Source organism: Ruditapes philippinarum, unplaced genomic scaffold, assembly GCF_026571515.1.
Source record: "Ruditapes philippinarum isolate M1 unplaced genomic scaffold, ASM2657151v2 ctg1636_1_1_1_1, whole genome shotgun sequence".
Classification (NCBI taxonomy): domain Eukaryota; kingdom Metazoa; phylum Mollusca; class Bivalvia; order Venerida; family Veneridae; genus Ruditapes; species Ruditapes philippinarum.
The window spans coordinates 27,420-43,398 of NW_026863136.1; the positions used below are offsets into that span (position 1 = coordinate 27,420).

The 15,979-nt window shown below is 31.6% G+C and overlaps 1 protein-coding gene across 11 annotated transcripts in view; it reads right to left on the bottom strand.

Moving 5' to 3' along the window:
• The window catches only part of LOC132721247 (uncharacterized), a 90,483-nt gene that overhangs the window by 19,178 nt on the left and 55,326 nt on the right, over positions 1-15,979 (bottom strand). For 2 of the 11 annotated variants that reach the window (XM_060705514.1, XM_060705515.1), the window contains exon 1: positions 12,997-13,535. The exons of 8 other annotated variants lie outside the window; for them this stretch is intronic. In XM_060705514.1, coding sequence (XP_060561497.1) covers positions 12,997-13,084 — 88 coding nt within the window. In that variant the 5' untranslated portion in view covers positions 13,085-13,535. Of the gene's footprint in view, positions 1-10,480; positions 11,304-12,996; positions 13,536-15,979 lie in introns of those variants that run through there. One more of the 11 variants, XM_060705512.1, reaches the window with a different exon arrangement.

Consider the following 15,979-nt stretch of genomic DNA (forward strand, 5'->3'; position numbering starts at 1 on the left):
TGTTACTGAATATGTTGCTTGCAATACCAAGTCTAAATCTTTGGCACTAATCACTTCCATACATAATTAATATTTCAGTCCGTTATAAATGCAAGTTATCTGCCAAAGTATTTACATATTTTTTATTATATTTCCCAACTATGATAATTAGGCATTAATTAAGATATGCAAAACGTTAGAAAATCTTCAACATTTGTATTTTAAACCTTTCATTGCGTTATAAATTAAGCGATCGCTACAATATATAAGAACCATACACATTTTACGAATTATACTGAATCAAGTTATTACTTTCTATATAGTTTTTACTACTCCCGAGGAGGGGCGTATAATACTGGATGATATGTTATTGCTAATCAACTGCACACGCCTGTCATAGAATAAGATAGTATAATCTTTTATAAGGCCTTGATCTAAAATTATTCTCTTCATACACCTTCGTTTGTCTGACCAAATGTTTCATATAAACGGATGTTCCTGAATAAAAATATCTAATATTCTCTCCTTTATATCTGCCAAAATGAACATTTATTACACTGTATCGTTAAATAGTAAGTAAAGATCTATTTTCACGTCCTCTTGGGAAATCAGTTTTAGAGAATAAACATTGATTATTCCAAAGCGGTGTATGTATTCCTCTTCTTAAAACATTTGAATTGAGAATAAGTAGAATACGCGCTCTGAGAAAAGATGGCAATAAAATCATGTTGTTGCATTTGTCTCTTCTAATCACAATTTTGGCCTAAACTCACGCAACAACCAACTGTCACAGGCTTGAATGTCATATATAGGCGGTGAAGAGACAGACGGAAGGACAAAACTAAAGGACATCAAAATATATTATGATGAAAGATTCGAAAAGCATGCGCTTTCTTCACATTATATCAAGGCATATTATGTAACATTTTCTGACTGATGAAAAAAAGACCTTCAAATGTTATATTACAAAACTTTTCAAATCAAATTTTGCCAATTTCTCTTTAGCGCAACAACAGACAGTCAACTTAATTTCTTAAATATACAAGTTTGTTTGCACTGGTATCTTTAGCAGTATATACTGCATATGTATTGTAACAACCCCATGAAAGTAATTATCTCTGGAATTATAATAAGCATTCCTCTGAAGGCAGAACAGTAAAGAAGGTTTATACATCTATGAATGTACCATTTGGGGATGCTATTTCGTGGCAATGAATAACATAGATTCTTCTTGGCCTAAAATTGTTGTTTTGCAGAGGAAGTATACTTCGTATAAAACATCTTTTGTTATTCCGGTACCTGTAGCGGTTTTTTTTTATCTCAACAAAGGGTCGCTTATTATTAAATTGATTAAACCACGGTTAATATCGAGAAAATAATATACATACTTCTGTGATGACAAAGAAATACAAATCTTACCAAAAGCCTAATTGATTTTACAAAATTGAATGAACCATGCGACTATTTGACCAAAGCTGACCACGGCCATGTCATGTTTTCTTTTTTCTTTTGTTGTTTGTTCTTTTGAAAATAAAGAGAGATCAAACAAGTGTATACCGATGATGATTCCCACTTGTTTCAATAGTTCAGAATTATGAATAAAACACTTCAATAGCACTTTCAGATCCCAAGAGGAATCCAGGAATGTCCATCAAAAGTTATTGGATACAAATATTGTTTGATCTATAAACGAATTATGCAGCTTACGGCATCTGGATTCTTTCTAGATGTCTCGTGGCCTTTTATTGTTTCTATGCAAAGCTCTGAATCATAATTCACTACTTAACCGATATATTTGGCACATTTATATCAATAAAACAGATAAAGCCTCAATAGAATTGATGTCACATTGAATAGGTGATTTTTCATTTGCCTTTTACTTTTCAATAATGAATACATATTACTTTCTCGTAAAATAAGATGTCTCGTAGGAGGAATATGATATACTTCAAGGTTTAAAAACAGAGAAAAGAAACAGTATTGTTATTTGAACCGGAGTCCTCTATTACTGTAAGACAGAAAAAAAAATGTCATTTTAAGAAAGATAATATCTTAAAAAATGTATCCTATGAAAATTGTGAAGCAATCAGTAAATTGAATCACATCTTACAAGTAAACGTATCTCTTCACATGGACCTGGAATAATTGTGCATGTTTTGATTTGTTCCATTATGCACTCTTTCGATGGTTCTAACAAAGTGCATGTCTTTGTTAATTATATAGAATGGAGGACGCAACAAGGGTCATGTCTAATGGACATCCAATTCTAACAGGAAATATTTCTTACATGGTAAACATATAATTGTCTAATCTCAGTACAATTGTTGATGTTATTAGATAAAACAATTTGTACAGTAGAGTTTGTATTGATTGAGATTTGTTTTGTAGAACTTTTTTTCCTGCAAAAGAACAAATAGTTTCAAGGATGAAGAAATTTGTTTTCATCTTAGATAAACTAATTTCATCAGTTACAACTTGTCTTCAGAATCAATCGATTCTTGTTCCCATTTCGTGTTCGTGTGGAAATCTAATAAACCTTATTTTCTTCATTGCTTGTTTTAAATCAAATGTAACATAGTTCTCTAACAAGAATAGAGAAATATATTGGGGTTAATGTTACTACTACTGCACACCAAGATTACATAATAAATATCAAATACGAATATAATGATAAAATTGCAGCAGCACAACAAATTGAATTATTCTATATTAATATATAAACTATTGTTCAAGTAAGGTTTTCCCTTGTGAAAACAAAATGTTCGAAAACACCAGTCATTATCCCCACACAATCTACAATGGTTTAAATATTTATAATAATTCACCGAATACGAGACATTATAATTATGCAATATACATATTATTTGTCTTGATGTAACTATACGATGTAATTCAATATTATGCATTATTCAGAATAGCTACATTAAATTTCCTTACGTAATTATTCAGAGAAGCTACATTAAATTTCCTTACAAAGCTACATTAAATGTCCCTTCACAGTAATTAAATTCAACATTTTCATACAGAGGATGGAATACTCATACGTGATCTGACATAGAAGGACAACTGTGCCGACTAACCCCAAGGATATAATGCATGGTCTGTGATGGATGTAATGGAATTCTTCTTAATTAGAAATAAAACAAACGTAACTCTTAGATACATTCTTTGAAGCAATGAATATAATTATTCGTTTACCTTTCTGTCTTTGAATACAGGCAAAAACAGGATTACATTCTTGACCAGTTGAGGTTTAAACAAGGATTACTTTCTTTACTAGTTGAACTTGCTAAACAATTTGTTTAAACGGAATAAAATCCCGAAGAAAACTTATGGCCGTGTTAAAAAGTTGTGACATTCAATTTCCAAACCTGATAAATTATACCCATGCGACCTGTATACTGTTGACTTTTCATTCAGTTCATATTTTAACATTTTCCTAAATACAAGTAATACTTTTTGTGTTGATTTAAAGGTGAATATGGACAATATATGTCCATTTAAGATATTAAGATGAGGTAAGATTTGAGCAGCTCGTATACCCATTAACACAACATTCTTACAAAATGGAACGTTATCCAAACTGTTGTTGTTTTTTATGTTAGTATATGAATTTGACCAGAGCCTCTTTAATGTAAATGCAAGTATTCGTCAGACAAATTGTCTAAGTAATTACGTTAAATGCCAGTCTGGTGAGAATTTCCCAAGTGAGCGTTCGAGTATTTGTAGATAAATTGCAACCCTTTATGTGCAACTTTCTTACGTAAGTGAGTTTATACGTATTCTTCTAATAGTTCTTGTGAAATAACTGAGTATATGGTGAACTTAGGATAGATTTTAAAACTAACATCTTGAAATATTTATCTTCTAAACATATAACACCTTTGCATTTTTATCAGGGATCGTAAATTATAGAATTTTGCCTCAAACGTGAACAATCCACTGTACTGACATCTGAACTGTATGCATCACTTTCGCTTATTTGAATATCATATGAATTAAGCCATTTCTTACAATATCAGGTACAATTTTGACGCATCACGATACTCCTGTCTGATTGCAATGCATAGTTTTGCTCCATAAATTCTGCAACTCCCTATGGTACCTAATCGTGCAACAACTGATCAATGCATAATTAATCCGTCTGTATATATGACAAATGCAAATTATTCTAGGTTATTAGTTTAATACCAAAGCAACCAGACCGTCTGCCAATGCTTTATCAAATTTGATGCTTTAAACATGTTAAAATTGAGTTTACTGCTTTATTTTCTCGTTTTTATACCCAACAGCATCAGTTTATTCCAATGTGCAACATTTTATACAGTTAAATTGCGACACTGATGAAAACTGGCACTTTAATGTTTGTGCATATTGTCATGCTTTTATTCATCCATTTCTCAGTGGTGAACACGCAATTGAAACAGCTATTTTATGTTAAAAAGAGTTTTTTATTTCTATGGCGGAGAAAACTCGTTTCCATTAATTTTCGTTATCAGAAGCAAAATTTCGTTTGTCGTTTGTGAACCTGTCAAAGTGTAATAAGCCTTTGTTTTCTCCTGTTCTAGCTTGTTTACCTTATCTTCCCAATCTAATGGACTATTTAGATAAATTGGATAGGTAATATGGTTCTGTAAAATACATGTTTGCTCTGAACTTCGTGTATAAACCACTTTATCACTTTAAAAGTTGAAACAATATCATTAACGATCGGGCAAATCCATCCATTTATCACAGTCAAAAGAGAAGCTCAAAATAAGTTTCTTCCTCTAAATAAATTTTTAAAACAATGAGTGCAAATTACCTCCTGTTTATATAAGTCACTGTTTACAGTAGTTTCATATTTCCAAGATTTTCTGTTCTACAGTAAAACGTTCTTTTTTTACAGGAACATCAAATCATATTTTCATTTCGATCTCATTTACCCCTTTGTTGCTAAGAGGTTGCTTTTCAGGTATGAGGCATCAGAATTGCAGCCATCGTTTATCCCTGCGTGATCGTAAGAGGCGACTAAACGGGTTTGAATTACTGGACTTTATGTATGTCTTATCTCCAGTATCTACAGCAGATGAGATTGTTTTGTCCCCTGGTGATCTTAGAATTTATAACAACCAAAGAAAGCCAAAATCGAATGGAGAGAAAGATGATTCGCTTGGTACATGCAATGCATTTATTATAGTTTTTAACTAGATACTTATAACTAGATTGATTAACATCTGCTTGCGAGTGTAATCAATTTCTCCTGTGTGCAATTTCTACCGTTTTCAACGGATTTCAACCAAACGTTCACAGTAGTATTGGTACATAGTTCAAGGTTTTGTAATTTGAGAAATTTTGCATAATTATAGCATTTTTACACGAATTCGTAACTAAACTTACACTAATTATTGTCTGTGCAGATTTTTAGTTCTAAAATGAATTATAGATAGATATCATTTTTAACCTTCAATAGATCAATTGTTACATGAACCGTTTTTGCAATGTGTCGGATCTATAATAATGAACACTTGAACTTTTACATCACTGTAATTATAGATGATAATCTCCATGATTTTTAAAAACTTAATTATCAAATTTGCCCTGTTCATATGTAAATTCTGTATCAGAAATGTTATTGCAAATACTATCTCGCATATTGGCAAAGTTGCACCAAGGGAGTATAAAACGAGTGTAATAACCACAAGTAATCAGGAATTATTGCTACTACGGATTAATAAATACACAAGATAGAATGTGAATGTAATCATTAAGTGCACGAAACGCAATTTCGCCTTCAATTACCTAATAAAACATTTCATACAAGATTACACGCATAGTTATAAGCTTATTGTAGATGCACACAGGCCTAGAATAAGACAGAGCATGCTGCTTGAATCAGACGGTAGCAACGCAGGCATTTATTGTCCCAGAATGCAGAAATTGAAGGATCACTGCATTCAGGTCTATGATGCATATTTCGTTTTGTTTGTTTTGGAGCTAAGAGATGCATAGACTCAAGTAATTCGAACCCATTTACCCATAGGTCGCCTTTTACAATAACGCAAGGTTATAAACGGTAAACCACAACCCTTGTGGCAACCCCATAGGCACAGAGGAATAGCTCTATCGTAACAATGTCATATATATATATATATATATATATATATATATATATATATATATATATATATATATATATATATATATATATATATATATATATATATATATATATATATATATATATATATATATATATATATATATATAAAACTGATTCATATATAGCACGGGTCAAGTAATACATATTTGTACATGTATAATGGCAAAATGCAAGGTAAATAAAAGTGTTTTATTTTTCTAAAGATATAAAAACATTTTGCTTTAGAAAATTAGATATTTTTCAAATACATTTTCCTAACAAGTTTTACAATTGAAAGTCAGTGTATTGTTATTGTCATTCTAAGCCTTAATCTAATAGTGCATGACACTTTCTTAAATCAGAAGATATAAAGGTGCTCTTTGAACTGAATGTCTGCTAGGAATTACTTGTCTGGAAATACGAGATCCATCTTAAAGAGCACAAACACATTTTAAGAATTGGTATTGATTACTCATAGCAGTAAAAGTATGGCATTGATCGTCGAATAACTAAATCATATGTCTTGGTGGCTTCTAAGGAAAAAAGGTTCCTCTCTTTCGTTATTAAATTTTATATGGTAAACGAGCGGAGTAAAACTCATACAGTTTTTGTAAAAGAAGACAAGAGGAAAAAATGTAAATGCAATCAATTATGGTTATTCAAGTCTGAAGAAGGAACATATATAACTCGTTTACTTGAAGAAATGTTTAAAATTGTGAAAAGACTCCATACTGGAAGCATTGCTAGGGAAGCAAATATTCTTAATCATTCAACTGGACACAAGTAAATGTATATTTTCTGCCAAATATTTGAAGACCCTTGCAAGGACATGTGTCATGGGTGAATAAAAAGCATTGCAGACTCGGTTTGATTGAATCTGTACATGAGGGATAAACATATGCACTATCTCGTGACCCCTAGCAACGACTCAATTTTTAACATATAAAAGTGACCAAAGGAAAAGTAAAAAATTTAACAACACTGAAGTGAAGTACGGGCAATCAAAGGGAATCAAAATGAAAGCGTGCACTTAGTTCCGCGGAAATTTCGTATTTTTTTAATATTGACATGTTTGATATCAGGATTTGTAAATATATATGAACTTCATGAGTGTTTACTTTTGATTGAAATTTGATAATAATCATACTTTTGTTAAACGTGAAAATAACGAAGGGGTAAAAAGTAAAACCGGAGATAACCATATCGATCTAACTAACGACAAAAATCAAGACCAAGAGATGTAAATTACAAACTCTGCAAGTAATATAACGTTGTCGATTTATCAGGGGAATGAGCTAATACTTTAAAACATTAGATTCATTATTGTCGCCATTATTTCCCCCCATGGCTGAAGCCTTTTCTAGAATAGATTATGTCTCTTGAAACATTTTAATCAGTAAAAAGTAGGAGGAAAGACACGAAGCAATATATGAGGTTTTGCATCGATATAGATATAGAATGGTAACTAAAGGCGTTTACATGGGTTATATATAGACATATTGCATAATAAACGCTGCAAAGTAAAAAGAAAAGTTTCAGCTTGACAGTACCGTCCATGAGCAGGCTCAATCAAATCGAGCCTGCAACAATTTTAATTTTGCCGTTTTGGACTTTCTTTAGGGAATCCTATTTTCTCTATTTTTCACTGTCTTTATTGATTCCTATTCTCTGTATGTTTTTAAGCGAACACAATCCGGGTGTCACAGACATTGTTTAGGAGATATCTCCCTTCAAATCTTGTTTTGTTTTGTTATTTCCGTTCATTTCAAGAGCAGATAACGTATTCATAATTTTTACAAACCTTAGCTTTTACTCTTTTTTTTTTGACAAAAGTTCTTTCAATTCCTCTAAACATTAATAAATATTTGTGTTTCCTTCATTCAGACAATGAGCAAAGACAAGAAAATTCTTTACAGAAATTGCCAATTTAAAAAGAAAATTGGCGACGAAATGACAAAAACAAGTAATTCATTACCAATTCTCGAATTTTGAACACTCACTCCAAACGGAGTCAGCTACATGGATAGCAGAAAAAAAGCGTTGCTAACCTCGGTTGTGAATTGTCTGCCCTTGAAATAAGCAGAACTGTTCGAATTCAAGTTCAGATAACTATGTGATACCAATCAATCTTTAGCAGTTGTTTCTCAAAGGTGTTTCATTGGCTTATTAATCTACCAAAACCTTATCATAATTATAGTTCGAGAAAATTTTGTCTTTGTAATAATTTTTTCAACGCCTGAACCATTTCTATAGATTGTTGCAATATTCTATCATCATAATTAACTTGCATGTATAATAACAACAGTAAAGTTTTTCAGTACGGTAGTTACAAATAACAAGTTCGGATTTCTATCTTATTTATTTATACAGACCATGATAGCTATCCTTTTTAGAAAATTACGGAGTCTACGCATGCAAATAACAAATCAGTAAGAGAATTAAATTCCTACGCGAAAAGATATAACGAAATAGGCTATTCATCACCGGCATGTTTATCTTAAAATGGCCTGTTCAGATCTTCAATGAGATGTATTATTAGTGGCGGAGTAATACGTCTATAGGAATCATGGAGTATACTTGTATAGTAATATTGATTAGGTAAAGTCAGTTCTATTATTCCCTACGATATATGATAAATATGACGTTGGTTTCCAATACAATTTCAATTAGATTGCATATCAGACTCGGAAGGTAATATTGATTTTGAAAATATTAAAATAATCGCAAATGATCTTGAAGAATAGGACATGTATGCGTATTAATATTACATGACCAAATTCCGTTCATTATTACACAAAAACAGATCAGTTTCAGTATGTAGCAATTAATATGTGTATAGCTACCATGCATTTTAATTTAGAATTAATAGTAAAAACGACCTTTTTATATTCAAATACCTGAAGTTGTTTTTCATGAAAGCGTTTTATAGACGCAATGCGTATGCGTAAACGCTTGACTCATGAATAAGGATAAGGATATTTTTCACATTTAAAGCTAATTCAATTGTTAATTATCATTCATATGAAGTTAAATGACTTTGGCATCGACAGATACTTAGACATCTAAACCAATATCATGTGTGATAAATGCCCTTCCGAAACCAGATGGAGAGTAATGTAATAATAGACACAACGTACAGAAATGACTTTCCTCAATTTAGTTAGACCTAGACTTCTTTCCCGAATAATTGTATGTCTCAGCAAGTGACCTTTCCGCGGGAATATTTCTTCAGATTCTTGAGAAACTAGCAATTTGTATGAAAGAATATAAGTAATATATTATATGTCAGAAGAACTGACAATAGGGGTGATGAAAAAGTTTCCCTCTGTGCTGTAATTCATTTCTGGAGGGAATTAGAACTGGAAAAATGTCGATGAAAATATACCATACAAGAAACATCGTATAGAAATGCAGGCAACCGAAGTGATCTTTAGATACTTTCGACATAAGGAAATGAACAAATAAACTAAAACAAGAACAAAATAAACAACACATATTCATGATGATATTTGATTTGCAAGAGTGCTTAGTCGTCAATAACAACTAGTCATTTTGACTTCCCTAAAAGAACCTTTACGAATATATAAAAATGAATGAACAACAAGTAAACATATGTTGTTTTTATAAAACCATGAACATATTTATGGATCACTTTTATATATATTTGCTACATATTTGTTCCCCGCGGTAACATATCGACTAGTTTTATATTTTGTACCACCTAAGACCGTTTAGCTCTGATTAGAAAATCAATTATCGCCTTATTTGTAAAGGCCTGTTTAAACAACCACTGTTTAAACTTCTGCTATATTTGTGTTGAAATACAATGTATAAATGATCATAACTTTTACAATGTATATTGACTAAGCATGATTCCTACTCGGTGTTCTGATGATTTGAAAGTTTATATCTTTCATAAGCAAAGAAAGTAGGCGAAAGATATTACTAAAAACATTAATTCTATTCCCTCTAGCAACACTTTACATTTTTTTTCTTTTATTGCTGCATTTTTTGTTTCTTATTTTCATGAATAATCTCGTTAATTGCATACATAAACTATAAAACCTTACATTTTATTGCGTGCTGAATTATTCTCAGAGCTGGTTTTCAGCAACCATTGATTACGTTCTCTAAGTATATTTATTAAATGTAGAATATAAATTATGCTTTACTTTGAGTCCACTTATTCTCTGTAACATTCCCATACAAATATCATACATAATTATCTATAATCCTGATAATTAAACATATTTATCTGGTCTGTAATGACAATAATTAGTGTAATGCTCGTTTAAACTTCACGACCTACCTACTTATTATAATTAAATGCTACCAAAGTTGCCCTATCTAATTACATTATATCATTTACGTTATTATTACCTTCTTCGGCAACTTCTCCATGTTCAACATCGTGTTCGTGATCTTGATATTGTTCAGGCTCGTGTGCCAGTTTATGGTCCATTGGTTCTTCATCACCTAGCAGCTCTCCGTGCTCTAAATCCCCTTCTGGCTGGGCTTGCCACTGGCTATCCATATTTTCCATCACAAACTTTTTACAAAACGTTTAAAACTATTTAACTGAACAATTTATAACTACGTTAGAGTCTGCTAGCGATAGTGTATTGTGAACTTTAAATGTTGCAAACCATTTCAGCACCAATGCTTTAAAATCGTGATGTGATCGGCTTTATTCCAATGAGCTGTCAGTGACATTTATAACAAGAGCTTTCCAAATGCTATCAGTGAAATTTATTTCGATTGTAATGCACGTATCATCTAATACATTTCCACAGTCTATTAACTCCTGTACGTTAATGATGACTATTGATAGATATATGAGATCACAAATTACAGATAATGAAATATAAAAAATATCCAAGCCTATTTTAAACTAGGCACCTTTAGATTCCTAAACTACTGTTTACAAACAGAATTAACCTAGAAAGCTAGCTTGTACAATTACATTCCCAGATTTTCCCATTTAACTGAGCACGCAATATATGCCACTGTAAAACAAGAGGAAAAAATTTCGCAGAAAATTTCAGTGCCGCATTTTCCGATACAACCTTCACAAACTGTTAAGCTTTTGGAATAATCTTACAGAAAACTACAAACTTCTATTGAAGCAAACAAAACCAATACAAGCAGAAGAAGATACCAATATTAGAACGCCTTATTGTAAACTTATCCCCTTTTCAAACTATCTTGAACACATATTCACAAAGTACCGAATACTGTACTTTTCATGAGCCTAGTTTTGAGTAGATAGTTCTGTATAAGATGGAAAGATAAGTTGTATGTCTCTCTAGGAATCGATAAAAAACTTCCCGAACCGTATGTAATTACCTTCTGAGAAACTCTGTAATTTTATACGCTACAAGAAAATCTCCCGGATGCGTGCTGGGATATCCTGGTGGTTGGATGATATGCCTTTTAGATAAATAAGACATTGACTGTGTCGGAAACAACACCGTGTTTATGTAAATGAGAACGGGCTGGTACAAATCAAACGGAACACACATCCGTTTGATTACTTTGTTATGAATTTTTAACCCTGCGTGATCGTAAGAGGCAACTAAATGGGTTCGAATTATTGGAGTCTATGCATCTCTTAGCTCCAGCAGGTGAAGTAGTTTGACCCCTTGTGTTGCTTATAGCTTGTAACACCCGAGGTTAGCCAAAATTTTGTCTTTTATGTTTCGGCGCCATATGACCTTAACTGGGTTTGTGCGCCGTACAGCTAATTAAAACAAACAAATACAGTTTATTATGTGTTTCAAGTTGTAAGTATTCTTTTAACTTACATATGATATGATAGTTTAGATTATCAATGTTTCAAATATTGTGCAGAAGTAAATCAGAGTACTTTACTGTATTTTATTTCCTTTCTTGCGTGAACCAAATCGAGAGTTATATACGTGCCCACTGTCAAAGTTCAATATACTTTTCAAGCGAGTACGTCCTATAAAATTTCCCAAATAAAACCATTTCGAACTTTAATTTGCCTTTTTCCCCATCAAAGACGCGACTGACAGTTTTATATAACCATATTGTAGACTATAAAATTGAACAATACACAGCTTTGAAATCATAAAAACAAATTTAATGAGCGTACGGTCTTGTTTGAACAGAAAGATATAAAATGAAAATTGAAAAAATGTGTTAGATATATTACCTGCATCAAAGTAATGAAAAGTTTGAATGAAAGGTTTATTTTCATGTCTGCATGGATCGATTTTGGTTTTTCCTATACTTGTGATTATAGATGTATGGCCGTTAATTAATCATGTACTGCTTATCTTTTATATTATTATTATATTAATAAGTATAATGTTACTATCGATTTAACGCTAGTTATTTCCTGCAGTTAACGCCAGATATGCTTTTGTTTGGTATGAATACGGCTGCGTATTAATCCAGTAATGTAATTAATTGAACGGGCGACTCATATGTGAAATATTCACCGGATGTAGACCCCTGTACACCGTATAAACGTGTTTGTTTGTTGTTGTTTGTTGTGATTTTTTTTGAAATTCCAATTTTCAAAGACCATTACTTATGAAATTTACTTTTTTATCGTCTATATAAAATCTATATTTACTTTACTTATCTCATCCGATTAATATACATGTGTATTTATTCCTTCTTTATATTAAAACACGGTATAAAACTTTTACTACTGACATAAAAGATTTATTATTCTTATACTTACTCTTTTATTAATCCTAAAACATTAAATATAATATTTCATTTGAAAATCTATTTCATAAATTTTATTAAGTTATTTTACTCAAGTTGGAATAATAGAAGCTACATAAACTCGATATAAATCGATAAGTTTGCACTATATATGTTTTATCATTCCCTCTTACAGGACAGAACATGCAAAGACTTACTTTCTGAGCCACTGTCTTCAAATAAGAGTTGTCCCCCTTCCCCTCTGTTATGTCCATTTGCCTCCCTTACTTGCCAAACTGTTTCCATTTTTAAGGCACTTTTAACACTTAAATGTGGTTAGATATTTATATACTATTCAACGAAAGTTGCTTTATTTAATTGTTTCCAATATGAAAGATAGAAATGAAGTAAACTGTTAATAAACTTCACATTTAACCTCCCATTCCATCTAAGATGTTTTTCTTCTGCGTGATTCCAAAATAATCTATAAACTAAACTTTAGAAATAACATAATTGTCAACATCTCTGTGGTGGTACACAAATGTCATTATTTAAAACTGTAGATAATCGTTAGCCAAACTGATGAATAATAAAATGTGAAAACCATGCACAAAATATAAGAAGGCGTTTGTTTCTTATCACTGCACGAAATCACTTCACAAAAGTCTTTGTTTCTGTTAATCTCACATAATGTAAACACAAGATAAAGTTAGCAACTTTCTAATTGTATAGTATATCCCTTCTCAAAAAAGCACATCTCCCGTGGTAGAAAATAACAAAATTTAATTGAAATATTCTCTTTTTCCGCTTTCGTTCGTTTGATATTAAGATAATGTGTTAAAATGCAGATGACTTTAACGCTAATTCAAACCAGATTATACACTGCACTGAACATTCTGCATGACAAGTATCATAAATGATGGATACATTAGTCTAATAGATGACATTTAAGTATATATATAAAAAAATAACACAGACGTATATTCATAAAGCAGACACGGCAATAAAAGTGTTTGACATTTTCAAAAACGGATCTCTTCTTGATATTTCATTTATTATAAATTGCATTTTACGATGTGCAATAGAATATATTGATGAAGTGTTTGTCTCATCAGTACAAAAAAAAAACGTTTGATATCTTAACAAATGCACGTATCGTAAATTGATAAGACTTTTCAACATGTGATCAAAATTTTATCATTATTATAGTCGATTTGTTTATGTAAACAACGTGTAAGAATTAACAAAAACTTTAAAAGATACTGGTAATAAAGTTCAATCTAAAAACAAAAACTATTGAATTTTCTCATATATCATGTGACGAATCTTACGTTATATCATACATGTATATAGTAAGATTCATCTAACTTAAGTGACTACTGTACGAAGTTGTAAATTTTAATTTGATCTGTTTAAGAACAGAAATCTGATGAACTCATTATTTGAAAAAACAACGAGCACGTGCGCGTCACATCAAGTATGACTGAATGAAGAGAGTGCATGCTGTAATTATTCCGGGGCGTTTCGCTTTTAAATGTAATTGCCTTGAAATACAATGATGAAAAGCTGGCATGAATTGTCGTAAATTTAAGATAAACACGATTATTCCTGTCACTTTTTAGAATTCACAATCACTTTAATCACACACATAATATTCACCATATTTTATTAGCCATAATTTACTTGAAAACCAGTTTGTTTTTCCAAGGTCGATCAAATTAACTTTTTATCCGGAGTTATCAACAAAATAACAACTCAAACGAGGAAATATGTCGTACTTTTATCTTTCGCAAATGACTGTAAACTTTACTACGACAGTGTCAGATACTTGTGTTCATTTCCGGCGTCATAAGAGATAATATATTTTTGCATAAGAGAGTGAGGCTATTTTCGGCGCTAAAGGGATTTTCTTAAGTAGATGTGTATAAAAGTTAAAGCCTAACCATTTGTTATCAAATTGCACAATATTACGAAGTTTATTTCATAAAGTAGTAACTGCAAAGTGCTTTTTTATTGATATGTTTCAATTTTATAATTCGTGTGTGAAATCATGTTGCATATATCTTTTGGTATTTGTAATCTTTTCCTTGGATGCTCTAACCCTGTAATACATGTTTTATCAGTGCATCTCAATTATCGACGCATTCCGATAATTTTGTTATGTGCGAACAAAATTCACCATTTAAACTCTACAAAACAAATTCAGTTAAATAGTTGGGAATAACGAAGAACCAACTACCACCTAGTAGGTAGTTGGTTATTCGAATATCCAACTTCCAACTAAAAATTACCCTACTAAATTGACGCTCATAAAAAGTTTAGTACGTCTATAATAAGGGTTCCATGCTAAAATCTCTTGTAAAAAGACTAAAAGACTATTGCTATTGCTACAGGGTTGAGATAAAAATAAACATTAAAGCAAATGATTGGCTTCTCTGATAACGCTTTTATTATTATGATTTATAACAAAATGGTAATTTTCCTTCAACCTTTTTTGTTTGATCATTCTTTGTTCTATGTAAACATTTGAGAGAATTGTTCCCTGAAATCAATCCAATAGCTATTTGTAATGATCAATTATTAAACGAGACCTATTATTACTAGGGCTCTTAAATCACTAGAATAAATATTGACCTAAATTTGACTTGAAGGTTAATTGCTCATTGTGTCTAATAGTAATAATAAACTCAATTTAAATATTCTGGAATTTATTCAGTTTATGCATTGCGATGCTCAGGTTATCAACGGTAACCCGGCTGTTTAAATAAAACTCAACACTCACAGTGCCTCTAGAGACGCTTGCAAAAAAGACAAATGAGCCGCGTCACGACAACATAGTGCGTTTGCGACCAGCATGGATCTAGACCAGCCTGCGCATCTGCGCAGTCTGATCAGGATCCATGCTGTTCGCTTACCAACTCTATTACAAGTAGAGAAACTGATAGCGAACAGCATGGATCCTGATCAGACTACGCGGATGCAACCCCATTATGTTGGTTTTGTCGTGTCGCGGCTCAAATATCACTTTTTTCGGCGATTCTCACATTTTTTTTCATTCATGATCGTATATAAATCGATTTGAAAAAATAGAATAATTAGACTTCTTACAGCACATTTCGGCAGGTGAAGACCAAGATTTTAGCATTAAAACTTTTAAAATCATTCAAACGACTTGTCGGAATACGATATTTAGTGTGGTGC